This window comes from Tympanuchus pallidicinctus, unplaced genomic scaffold, assembly GCF_026119805.1.
Source record: "Tympanuchus pallidicinctus isolate F22 unplaced genomic scaffold, pur_lepc_1.0 scaffold59, whole genome shotgun sequence".
Lineage (NCBI taxonomy): Eukaryota > Metazoa > Chordata > Aves > Galliformes > Phasianidae > Tympanuchus > Tympanuchus pallidicinctus.
The window spans coordinates 118969-131245 of NW_026294779.1; the positions used below are offsets into that span (position 1 = coordinate 118969).

Here is a 12277-nt window from a genome sequence, read left to right on the forward strand (position 1 = left end):
CCGCCATGTTGGGGGGGAGACAGCGCCATGTTGGGGGGCGAGGGCCGCCCGTCGCACCGCCCGAGGGGGGGAACCGAGTGCCGCCATTTTAACGCGGCCACCACGCTGAGGGCGGTAGAACCCGCCACTCGGCCCCAGGGTTGAGCTGTGAGGGGAGAACCCGCCCGCAAACAGCTGCGTTAGCACCGTTCCCTCAGCGCGGGACACGGACTCTGTACAAACGCACTGCAGCCCGCCAGGGCCTCCGCCCGCGCCCCGCAACCCGCAGCGCCGCCCGGAGGCGCGACCGCAGCGCCGCCACTGCCGAGTCACCGCCGGGCGGCTCCGGGGCGGGACGGCGGGGCGGGGCCGGGCGGGGCCTGCGCCGATCGGGACCAGTCGGCGGCTCCTGCATCCCGGCTGCGGAGCATCCTCCGGGCGGGGGCCGTACCGCGGCGCCTCCGCACCGGGTGCCGCATTCCGCCTCAGCGCGGACCATGGCGGAGATCACCAGCGTCCACCCCGGCTTCGGTGAGTGGGGCTTGGCCGCGCGGAGAGCCCCGTTCCGCCGCCCTTTCCTCCGCTTCCCAACCCCTCCCCATCCCCATTCCGGCGGTACCGGAGCAGGCCGCGGGTGGATGCGGAGGGCGGCGTTGGAGGCCCGGCCGCGGTACCGAGCGCCCCCTTGACGCGCTGCCTGCGCCGCGCCCGGCCCGCCCTTTGTTCGCGCCTCCCCGGGGGCCGCGGGGCTGCGGCGCCGCCACCGAAGGCCGAGCGGGGCGGGGCGGGCCGTTACCACAGCCACCCTCCCCCCCCCCTTTCCTCGGCGGGGCCGCGGCGAGCCCGAGGGGTTGGGGGGGAACGGCGGGGCGTCATCCGTCGATTGGCGTCTGTCCGTTGGGTCCCCGCGACTCTTAAGAACCCGATCGCTGCTCCTTCCGTCCTCCAGCACCGACCGACCTTCCGTCGGGGCCCGGGCCTATCGCTAACGCGTGATTACCGCGTTAACTTTACGTTCTCAAGCTCTTAGTAACACGGATCCATCCTGCATCGCATCCCTTACATACAATGTCTGCATTCCACTTGCGCGTTCCGTGTCGTTTCTGGGCTGCCATCGCTGGCCCGCAGTGGCCATCAGGGTGTAATCAGCAAATGTTGGTATTAAAAAGAAGTTTTCAGTGCTATCTCATTAACCAAAACCATAATTCCTTAGCCTGGAAATTGATTTGGGTCTCAGATCTTTGCATCGCGTCAAAGCAAAGATACCTGGTACAGATAGTGCGTTTTTTTTGTAAAGAATGGGGAGAGAAGAGACAAAATGGGCTGTTTGAAACGGGCATCCAAAGCACTTCTCTGTTCATGAACTCACAGAACCTCATGTCCGGGAGTCTGGGAGGCGGCTCATAGCCGTGAGGAACTACAGAAAGAGAATTCATGGATGTATGGAAGGATTACGTAAAGTGGGAGTCTCCAGGCAGGAGAGGAGAGGTGCGGCGGGCAGAGCAGGGCTGGTCCTTCCGTGCTCTTTCTTTTATGGAGAAAGAAGCATCCAGCAAAACAAGGTGGGGAGGGTCGAAATAAAAGCTGTTGGTTTTTTGCCACCATGCTTAATGAAGCTGGGAGACTCTTTGCCACGAGAAGCTGCAAGAGCCAACAGAAGAGCTCGGGGATTTAGAGGGGGGAGAAAAGGCTTGTTTGGTGCTTTCTGATGTGACTGCTGAAATTGTTTATTGGGAAATAAAGGTACAAGAGCTGATTCTCTGAGCACACAATGGGAACAAAACACAAGAAAACATGAGGTCAGAATAAGAAAAGAGTTTGGGCTTTTGTCCTTTCCTGCATGTGCTCAGAAGCTTTTAAGATCTGCATGTGGCTGAATTGCTCTGCGTTCAGACTGGCTCTTAAAGACCACTTGGGTCATTTCAAAGAGGGAATGTGAAATAATGAAGCAGGGATGTGTGTTAGTGTTTGTTAGTGCTGTGGGCCCAAAGATGTGCGCCTGTGAAGGCAGTGACCACCTGAAAGACATCCTGGTGCAGGAAGGGAAGGCTGGGTTCAACCCAAAGGGATTCTTGTGAGAGGGAGATTCATTGTTATGGGAAAATCAGATTTCCCTGAGCCTATGAGATACTCAGATTGCAGCCTGCCAGTCTTCTCCTCCTGCCTCGCAGCCTTAATGAATGACAACATAGGAAGGGCAGAGAAAGTGCCAAATTCGGGTGTTGTCTGTAATTGAAGCATGAATTCGGAAGATGATTTTCTGTTGTTTGCGATGATGAATTTTTGGCTTTCCACGCTCCTATGGAAGCAAGCAGTGTGTGCAGCTTGTGAGGAAAAAGATGGGGCAGAGGGGATTTAGTTTGCTTTGAATTGAGAGGGAAAAAAAAGGGAAAAATGTTTAGTAAAGCAGTAATACAATTATAACAAGACCAACACCTTCATGAACTTCAAAATGCCTTTGCTTGTAGTGACAAGTAACATTCCAGTGTTAAGATGTTTAGGCTATAGAGAAAACGCTGCAGAAGCAGCTGCTTGTTTACTTCTGAAATAAACTGAATTTCATGCTCCTCCTCACTGCTTCTCACCTCTGAGGGGCCGCAGGAACGTGTTGCAGAAGGCGACTGTCCACCAGCAAACAGGGAGGTTGTGAGAATCGGGAAGGATTTCAAATCCTGAGTGTAGGGAAAGAGCTTCAGGAGGAGCAGCTCTGCGAGCGCTCTGTTCCGCAGGAGGAGAGCTGGGGCTGAGGATCCCTTCCTCCTCTGTTGTGATACGACCGCAGCGTGAACGTCTCATGGCACAAGAGGAAGATCTCTCCCTTTTCCTTCTTTTAAGGCTGAGCAGAGCCAGCTCCTTCAAGCTGGCCTCATATTCCATCTGCTCTCCGTTCTCCACCCTCCATCTGCTCCAGCTCTTTAATTATCTTGGTGGCCCTTGACTAAATTGCTTGAATATGTCAATATAATGTACTGGGGAGCTCGAAACTACTGGTTTCATTGGGTGTTTGATAATACATCTCCAAAGCAAGGGTTATAAATAGAAAATAACGAGCTTGGTGGCTAAAAATGAGTACTGTGCCTTTTTGTTCTGGCCTGACACAGCTGAAGAACCCGATTGACATAAACTCCAGAAAATATCAAACAATCTCTCAATACAAAAAGAGGACGTTCTGCCCATTGCTTTCGAACGTCAGATTTTCACATGAGAGTCTTGGTAACCGTGGGGTGACAGCATTTTGTCAGCAGCTGCTCATCAAAATCTGGATGAACATAAATAGTAATGCTGGGGTGACAAAGCAGAGAATGCAACACAGGGGAGCAGTCAAAGAGAACAACGTCAGCTTTTGGGGGAGACACAGAGTGGGCTGTGTGTGCATGACAGGGCAGCTGGGGAAACAGAGCAGTGAGTGGAGGAGAACGAATCTCCGTGTGATTCAGATTGCTGTTGTGTCCCTCGTGCGTGTGGGACAGGGCCACGTTCATCACCCTCCCCAAAAAAGTAACTGTAATGTAGCCAGGGTTCAAGCTGTTCATAGCAGACGACTCCCAGTCCCATGTTGTGGCCATAGAAATACAAGTTCTGAGATACAAGTTAACTTTTTATTCTAAGGAAACCTTGATACCAGGCTTATTGCATAGCATTCTGTAGGGTCCCTGCCAGGCGTGCTCGCTGCAGGCACTCACTGAGGTTCCAGCTCTTTCCTGACTGCCTTTCTCCCCTGCAGATGTCTCTCCAGTTGTGGCAGGCCTCATTGGTGCTACTGTCCTGGTGGTTTCTGTCTCAGTAACAGTTTTTGTGTGGACATGCTGTCACCAGCAAGCAGAAAAAAAGCACAAAACCCCACCGTATAAATTCATTCACATGTTGAAAGGCATCAGCATCTATCCGGAGACCTTGAGTAACAAGAAGAAAATCAACCGAATCCGGAGAGACAAGAATGGCGCTCCTAAGGAGACTGGGAGGGGAAACCTTTTGGTGAATGCTGCTGAATCTGGCTTGGTAGGCTCTGATAAGGCTCCAGATGGGCCAAACGCAGCTCCCCACATTGATCAGCTTCCGATCAAAGTAGATTATGGAGATGAACTAAGCCCAGATCAAAGCCTCACTCCAGGAGGAAGTAAAACCTCCTCGCCATCTTCTCCAGGAGAGGACGTCCTGTTGGGTGAGCTGACTTTCTCAGTGGACTACAACTTCCCCAAAAAAGCACTGGTGGTCACCATTCAGGAGGCCCACGGGCTGCCCGTGATGGATGAGCACACTCAGAGCTCTGACCCGTACATCAAGATGACCATTCTTCCCGACAAGAGGCATCGCGTGAAGACTCGCGTGCTTCGCAAGACGTTGGATCCAGTCTTTGACGAAACCTTCACCTTCTATGGGATCCCCTACAGCCAGCTCCAGGATTTGGTGCTTCACTTCCTGGTGTTGAGTTTCGATCGCTTTTCTCGAGATGATGTGATTGGAGAAGTCATGGTGCCCCTTGCAGGAGTGGATCCCAGCACCGGGAAGGTTCAGCTGACCAGGGAGATTCTCAAAAGGAACATACAGGTAAATAAGTTCATCTCGTGTCGTGCAGGTTTCCTTGCATTGCATTTGATCCCAGTTCTTCCGGATCGGGAGCCTTGCTGAGCAGGAATGCTGCAATATTCTCAGTTATGAAACCCATTTCTTTCCACAGCTGTGTTATTTTAGCAATATCTGACCGTGCTCTTTTAGTTCTGTAGTTCTCTGCTGTGTGGTCATAGAGTTTTGGTAACGCAGTCACTGCAGAGACATAGAAATGAGGAATGATTTAACCAATTATGCCCAAAAAAAGGCAAAGTCCCACTCCCATTAAAAGAGCAGAGTGACGAAGGGACATTCATCCCTGTCCGAGCTGTTCAAGGGGAATAGCAGGAGATGCAGTTACTCTGAATACCTTTTCTACCACTTCTGAGGAACAGTATATCCTGCTCTGCAGAGGCAAATCTCTCTTAGAGAAGGATTCATCTGACAGATCCGGGCACCTCCATTTGTAATTAACTAATTTGTAAGTGTAGGCTGTAAGCCAGTGAAAATAGATCAGCATCAGCAGCAGAGGCTGCCACAAAACATGGGGAGAGGTCTGGAACAGCTCACATCAATCCCACCCCAGCGACCGTCTCTTTTTCCCATGTGAGGCTGAAATGTATCTGCCATGGTTTTGCCCAGTGTGGACGTCTGAAACCTAAGTGAAGTGAATCCTGCTCTCATTTCTCATTGCTGGAAAGACGAGCAGCCCACAGAAAAGATGGAATCTCACCTTGATGGGCTGCTTTACCTTCAGTTCAGTGGCTCTTTTTTAAAGTGTTCTTTTCAATGCTTTAACTGCATGTCCTGTAGGTTCTACAGGATTAAATGGTAATGGATTAAAAATTGAGCAAAGTGGTCACGCTAAAAAATAGGTATAATCAAGGATGCAAATAATTTAGCATGCAACAGTAATTAAAAGTAGATTTAGTAGCATGCTTGGTGCCAGCTGCGCACACCATTTTCTCCAATTAATTTAAGCAATAGCATTCAAAAACCAGATTTCACATTTATTGTGGTGATGTTTCTGTGGGAAACAAAGCAAATCCTCCATTTGTGACCTCCTTCCCCATCTGCACCGTGGGGCTAAAAGGAGCAGATGCTGACAGAGGGGGCAGGGCAGGGGGCTGTGGCTGGGCTTTGCAGTGCTGTCACTGCTGTGCTCCTGACGCCGCACGATCTCATGCCCACTGCTAATACCATTTCCCTTGATAGCAAATGAACTTCATCTAAATTAGTGCCATCTCACTGAAAGTTAATGAATACCGACTGGAAACCAGAGCTATTGATCTTAATAGTGTTACTCTTTGGAAGGATGTACAACAAGTGTAATAGAATAGTTTCTTTTTCGTCTTCATGCTTTTCCAGTGCAGATTTGACTGATGGTGGAGCTTCCAAACTGTGCCCTAGGAGCTCGAGGTGCTCACCAGTGTAAGCTCCAAAAGAGGTCAGTGAGCTTAGAGCTCCTAGAAACCACAGCATCTCCAGAGGAGACCTCAGAGGAACCCTGGGGCGCTGATTTCTCTGAGCAGGGCCCCAGGTTTGCTCCCAGAGAAGCTGAAGGCTGTGGTGATGCTTACTTTGCTCAGCAGGCAGGGGATGTGGAGCAGAGGATGATTTACCTTCAGCAACTCGCTTTCCGTCTGGAGACCTCACGTGGCTAAGGCTAAACTCATATTTAGAATGAAGCACAGATAATTTCCCAACTGCTTGGTCCTTTAGTGTAAGAAAAGGAAAATACCGGTGACCCCCAACATTTGCCCGTGTTTGTCAGACCACGTTGTCCTAAGAAATGATTGCTGTTTCTTGTTCACAGAAATGCATTAGCAGAGGAGAGCTGCAGGTCTCACTATCTTACCAACCCGTGGCGCAGAGAATGACTGTTGTGGTGCTGAAAGCCAGACATTTGCCAAAGATGGATATCACTGGCCTCTCAGGTAGAAGCTATTTTCTCCAACCCTGAACCTCTCTGTACTCTGCCACATAAAGCCACCAGGAAGGCAGCTCATAGCTTTGCTGAAGTGCAGGACACCTCAACAACCCACACTGTTGTGTCCATCTGAAAGAACGTGTAGTGTAGTAAAATGCAGGCTGGGTGTGCACCCTATGCCACATGTATTAATCTAAACCTGATGCTGACATAAAGAGTAAATTGGTTTGAGGCTGGTGGAAGAATGAAGGCTTAATTTTCATCTTTCATCGGTTTCAATACCTTTCACTGCAACCATTCCCCATCTTAAAACTATTCTGACACTTCGTGGGACCATTCCCTGAAATTAGGTAAAATATTTCTTGTTACAAATGACAGCAAACAAAGTGAAAGCTTTGACAAGTTGGCCCCTGACCTCACCAGAAAGCTCCCCATGTAGTACTGCTAGGAGTAGTTGCTGCAGTTGGTGTGCCACCATACCAGCCTTCCCCAGTTTCCCCACGCAGTGTTGAAGCTTGTTAAGAACTCCAGGTGCTGATGTCAGCTGGTTGCTCTGCAGTGGGAGAATCCTCTGGGAGCTGAAGTGTGAACCTAGATGTGCACAGTTCACTTCTGCCTGGATCAGCAAGCTGAACCCCTTCCCAAAACCACAAAATCACAGCATGGCCTGGATTGGAAGGGACCTCAAGGGTCCCAAAGCTGCGACCCCACAGCGCCTGCAAAGCCCCCGACCTGCCCACGTCTCACAGCAGCCCAGGCTGCCCAGGGCCCCATCCAGCCTGGCCTCCAAGCCCTCCAGCGATGGACGGGGCATCGCAGCCTCTCTGGGCAGCTCTTCAGCCCCTCACCGCTCTCCCAGCACACAACTTCCCTGACCCCCAGCCTCCAGCTGCCCTCCCTCCGCTTCCAGCCGTTCCCTGCTCTCATCTCCCCTGCCCAAGAGCTGCCTCCCCTCCTGGCTGCAGGCTCCCTGCAGGCTGCACTCAGCTCAGCCCCGGCTCCTCTTCTCCGTGCTGAACGAGCCCAGCTCCCTCAGCCTGGCTTTGCAGGGAGCTGCTGCAGCCCCTGCTCAGCCCTGCGGCTCCTCTGGCTCCTCTCCCACAGCTCCCTGTCTTTGTTGTTCAGGGGGCTCCAGAGCATTGCTGGACTGTGTTATTAGTTCATTTCTTTCTTCTCTGACAGATCCCTACGTTAAGGTGAATGTTTATTACGGAAGAAAGCGCATAGCAAAAAAGAAGACCCACGTGAAGAAGTGCACTTTGAACCCCGTCTTCAACGAATCCTTCATTTATGACATCCCCGTTGATCTCCTTCCTGACATCAGCATCGAATTCCTGGTCATTGATTTCGACCGTACCACAAAAAATGAAGTGGTGGGACGGCTGATTTTGGGAGCTCACAGCATCACTGCAGCTGGTGTGGAGCACTGGAGAGAGGTTTGTGAGAATCCTAGAAAGCCGGTGGCCAAATGGCACAGCCTGAGCGAATACTAGCAGAGGTCGTGGCAGCTGATCATAGAACAGACTTACACCTTGTTTTAGCTGTAGAACTAAACTTTCGTAAGAAGCAGCAGCTGGTGGGTTCTCTAGTGATGTGATTTTGCAGGGCACTACGATTCTAAAGAGCATTAAATTAAAAAAAAAAATACCACAAATATATATAACAGTGTAATCACGCTATTGCATGCCTAATACAAACTGAAATTAGTATAACTACCAATATCAAGTCGCAGATTTTAATACAATTATCTGTCACTATGGAAGTTGTGTTTGTGCCGAACTGTCTTTGCTGGTATTCACCAAAATTGGCCTGTCTTTATTAGGCTTCTCCCAAAGTTTCTGGATTCTGCTGTTTAACCTCTAGTTTCTTGTTAGTTTGCCTGCCCATTGGTTCTTGCAGTTCTCTTCTTTGCTGGTTTGGGAGTACCAACTGCGTTTCCATTGAAGGTGGTTTAGAATTCTGCACTAATGCAAAAGGAGAATACAGGGGGAAATGGCACTTTCCTTCAGAGACAAAAACAAATTCCTTTATCAGGTACTGAAAGACTTATATTGTGGTATCACTGCTTTGGAGCTGTGAGGCCGCAGCCTCAAAGATTCGCATCTAAATTCGTACACCAACAAATGGATCCCTTTGCTTTTGCCACGTGGAAATTAGCACAGACACCATCCTACAGGCTGTCAGAACTGGGGGAGTTCCACTGTACTGCGTTTTATTTGACCCTGTGTGTGAAGGGCCCAACAAAACCTGGCACGGCGCTGTTTGTTAAGGAAGCTCTTGCTGGTTTTAAACATTAAATCTGAAATTCCACAGGATTGGTAAGTTCTGTAATGTGAGGAGATAGGAGAACAGCCTGGGGAGAGAGGCGTGAAGTGAAAACTCCACAGAGCTTCCTTTGGGTCCAAAGCGAGTCAGTTCACGTGATCTAGGACAGCTCTCCAAAAAGCGTAACGCAGGGCAAAGTCCGTTCTGACACAAAGTCAAACTGGTCAAGCAGTTAAGCTTTAGAATTTCAGAGCAGCTCAAGTCAGCTCTGAAATTGTGGACACAACTTCTGAGACATGGAATACGCATTCTGTCACCCCTGAAATGCAGCAGTGCTGCTCCATAAATGTGGCCTGCAGCACTTCAGGCTGCCAGCCCCAAACACTGGGCAGTTCTGAGCTGCAGCTCACAAAGTTCCACCAATACATAACTGAAGTTTGGAAACTGCTGCATTCAATCTCACTTTCTAGCGAGACAACATTCTCCAAGATGTTCTTAGCCAGGAGGATCTCGGTGAGTAACTCGATTGGGCTTCTTCCTACATTCAAGCCAGGAAAGACAAAAGGATGATAATTAGCAGCAAGCAATTAGTTGTAAGCGTTGTTGTTGAGTGCAGAGGAAATAGTCCTAACAAGCAGCAGAAATTCAAAGCAATTCTGTGCTCTGCAATGGAGACACAAAGCAGAACTGAGCTTGCAGGGAGGCACTGCGAGGTTGCGGTGTTTGTGTGGCTGCTTCCAGGCAGCCCGTCTGTTCTGTGCCATGTGGGATGCAAATAGGTGTTGTAATTAAACGCTTCTAAGACAGCTGAACCGTTTGCAGGACTTGGCTATTGAGTTGTAGAGCCCTGATGGAAAAATGGTCCGTTCCACCTTCTTCCGAATGAAAGTAGAATCACTGAGCAAGGCTTCCCTTTCCACCCGCACAGTAAAGCACTGCTGCTGGGGTGGCTGTTCACAGCCAGTGCTCGGTGCATTGGCAGCCCTTTGGCATCTCTCCCTTAGAATTTGCTCCTAGAAAGCTGAGTTTTCTCACTCGTCGCCACTTTCCCATTGAAATTCCTTCTAGGCAAAATGTCTTTTCAGAAGAGAAGTCGCACTGAAGCTGCAGCTCTGTTTCTCAGCCCTGCGTGGCAGATGGGAGCACGGACTTCTGTTTGTGTTCAGTCAATCCCAGTGACGAGTGTTACTGCCTGAGGTTACAGCAGACTTTATCTTTGTCCCTTACAGCCACAAACCAGAGCTCTCCTTCAGAAACAGCCATAGGTTTATTCCAGTCCTGCTTTTTGCACTAAGCAAGCTTAGGAATCATCACAACTTTTTCTTTCCAAGAAAATCCAATCACCAGAACAGAACAAAGCAACGCAAAGTTCCCTTTTCTTTCCCTTCAGTGTGAGAAGCATGCGTAAGCCTAGATGATCTCTATAAGATTCCTTTAGTTGAGAAGGAAAGATGAACTTCTTGTCAAGGAAACATGCTCAGGGTAAATAGTCTTAGGCTATCGGGCAGATAGGAATAGCTCCAACGCTTCTGGAATGATAGGAAACTGAAGATGTGCAGATATATATTTTTTAAAACGTAAAATAGACAGTAAGTGACAGCGGACTCACTGTAAAATCTCCCAGATGTGGTTATTCTTTACCTTGTGTCTTCTATTGTAAAATTAACTTGGACAGTGACAGCGTTGTGTGGAAAAAAAGGCAAAAAACCTAACTCAACATGTGTGAAACTGCATAATGCTAGAAGCTACTTGACATTATGTAATGCTATCTTGTATGTTGAATTTGTTAACGCACATTGAGCGTGGAAATAAAACTTAAATCACTTTAGATGGTGGCTGTGCTGTGTTGGAGGCAGGCGGAAACAAACCTGCAGAGCATTCCTCAGAAATGCAGGGAGAGCAAAACGCCAGCAGATGAAGTGCGCTGCTGTCACTTCAGCATCAGCACGGTGAGAACCGTGCCATCACTGAGCCTCTGCACGGCTGTGATTTCGTGTGAACGGGCATCCGAGGGGAATAAATGGGCAAAAAAAGGAATCCGGGCGGTGAAAGAATCTGTGAAGAAAAGCAGAATTTGATTCTTTTATTCGTGGTTCAGACGCATTCCTGGATTCCCAGGCAGAGCTGCTTTATTCAGGAACACTTTTGTCCGTGTCGCTGTGAGATACAATGGTGCAGCGCTCCGTAACGCAGCTTCTGCAGCTCCCATCACTGCCACAGAGCACAGCACTGCTGGGCACGAAGCCACGGCTTTAGAAAACACCAAATAGTGCAGAATACCAAACCGTGTTTCCACAGCAACGTGGCTACAGAAGCTCTCCAGCACGGCCTGACAGCTTCCCTGCAACAAAGGGTGGGGATCCAGAGGTGGCTGAGGGATGTGAACACCTGAAATGAGCTTCGTGGGAACTTCGGGTCTCCTCTTTAAGATCTTGGAGGTTTCAGATCTTCCGATGTCCCAGAAAATGGAATGCAGTCAAATGCCACAGCTCCTCAGACACCATTTTCCACCAGAAGGGTTCACTTAGGAAGGAGAAAGCACCACATCGAGAGGTAAGGACCTTCCAAAATGCTGCCCTCCATCCTGAGCACAAAATGCCTTTACCCGTCCTTACCTCGCTGCCCACACTGCAGTTGATCGCAGTGTTCAAGCACTGTCATTTATTGCTTTAATGACTGCAGTTGGCAGGGGCAGCTTTGCACTGTGCAAGATGTGAAAGAAAACCTCACCCTTCTCTGCTTGGCTTCTACCTCTAACAGGGCACAGCTTTCACAAACATCCCATTTCAGGTTCTTACACCATTCGGCTGAAGCAGAAACAAAAGGATTTGCATAAGAAAAAGAAAAGAAGCAAACAGAATGGATCTGACAAACCAAAGAGAAACGGTTCAGGGAAAGCATGGAAGCTCTGCTCAGAGGCTCTTCCCACCTTCTCTGGCTCTGGCTGCCGATGCCAATGAAATCAATAGGATTTTTGCCATCTTTCTCCGGCAGCATTAATTGGGCCCCTCCTTCTCCAACAGCTTCTGCCTTTCCCAATTCAACACAGGAGCAAGACCAGTTACCATGGTAATGCGAGTTACTTTTTGATGACAGACGGGATCTGCTGGTATTTCCTTCAACAGGCAGGCAGAAATAGCAGCTCATCCATCCCCAGCAGCACCTTACGCTTCAGTCCTCCTCTTCCACCCTGGTTACAAGCAGCCTTTGGTTACAAAGTGACTCCACTGCTTTGAGACAGACGAGAGGCCCCCCGTGCGTTGCTGATGTGCTCACAGATGTGCCCTCAGAACCCAGGGCACAGAAAGCTGGGCTGCCCCTGCAGGATTGGAACGCAATGCGTTCCTGGGTTTCTGTCACGTGTGTTGTTTGAACCCCTGTGTTTACTTCCTTCCTTCTGTGGTCCTTCAGAAGATGCCTTACCTGCCTACCAGGCTCATCAGAACATGGGATGGGAAGGGAAACACAGGCTAAGAAATATGGAAGAGAAAGTGAGGAAGTGAGAGAAAGGGAAATGCCAGGAAAGGGAGGCAGCGCAGTGAGCGGGCAAACACT

At 49.7% G+C, this 12277-nt stretch overlaps 1 protein-coding gene across 2 annotated transcripts; it reads left to right on the forward strand.

The window, feature by feature from the left end:
- The first annotated feature begins 339 nt into the window (after window positions 1–339).
- On the forward strand, window positions 340–10550 carry SYT11 (synaptotagmin 11). Of its 2 annotated transcripts, none has more exons than XM_052705540.1 (4): window positions 340–510; window positions 3704–4527; window positions 6344–6467; window positions 7640–10550. In XM_052705540.1, the coding sequence occupies exons 1-4, from the start codon at window positions 477–479 to the stop codon at window positions 7948–7950; spliced, it is 1293 nt and encodes a 430-aa protein (XP_052561500.1). In that variant the 5' UTR covers window positions 340–476; the 3' UTR covers window positions 7951–10550. The 2 variants fall into 2 exon arrangements, with proteins under 2 accessions (XP_052561500.1, XP_052561501.1); XM_052705541.1 differs by having other exon boundaries at window positions 6344–6464.
- Window positions 10551–12277: the final 1727 nt, after the last annotated feature.

Coding starts and splice junctions, on each gene's coding strand:
- SYT11 (XM_052705540.1), top strand. CDS start 477: ATGGCGGAGATCACCAGCGTCCACCCCGGCTTCG. Junction 511..3,703: donor CAGCGTCCACCCCGGCTTCG/GTGAGTGGGGCT, acceptor TCTCCCCTGCAG/ATGTCTCTCCAGTTGTGGCA. Junction 6,468..7,639: donor TATCACTGGCCTCTCAGGTA/GAAGCTATTTTC, acceptor CTTCTCTGACAG/ATCCCTACGTTAAGGTGAAT.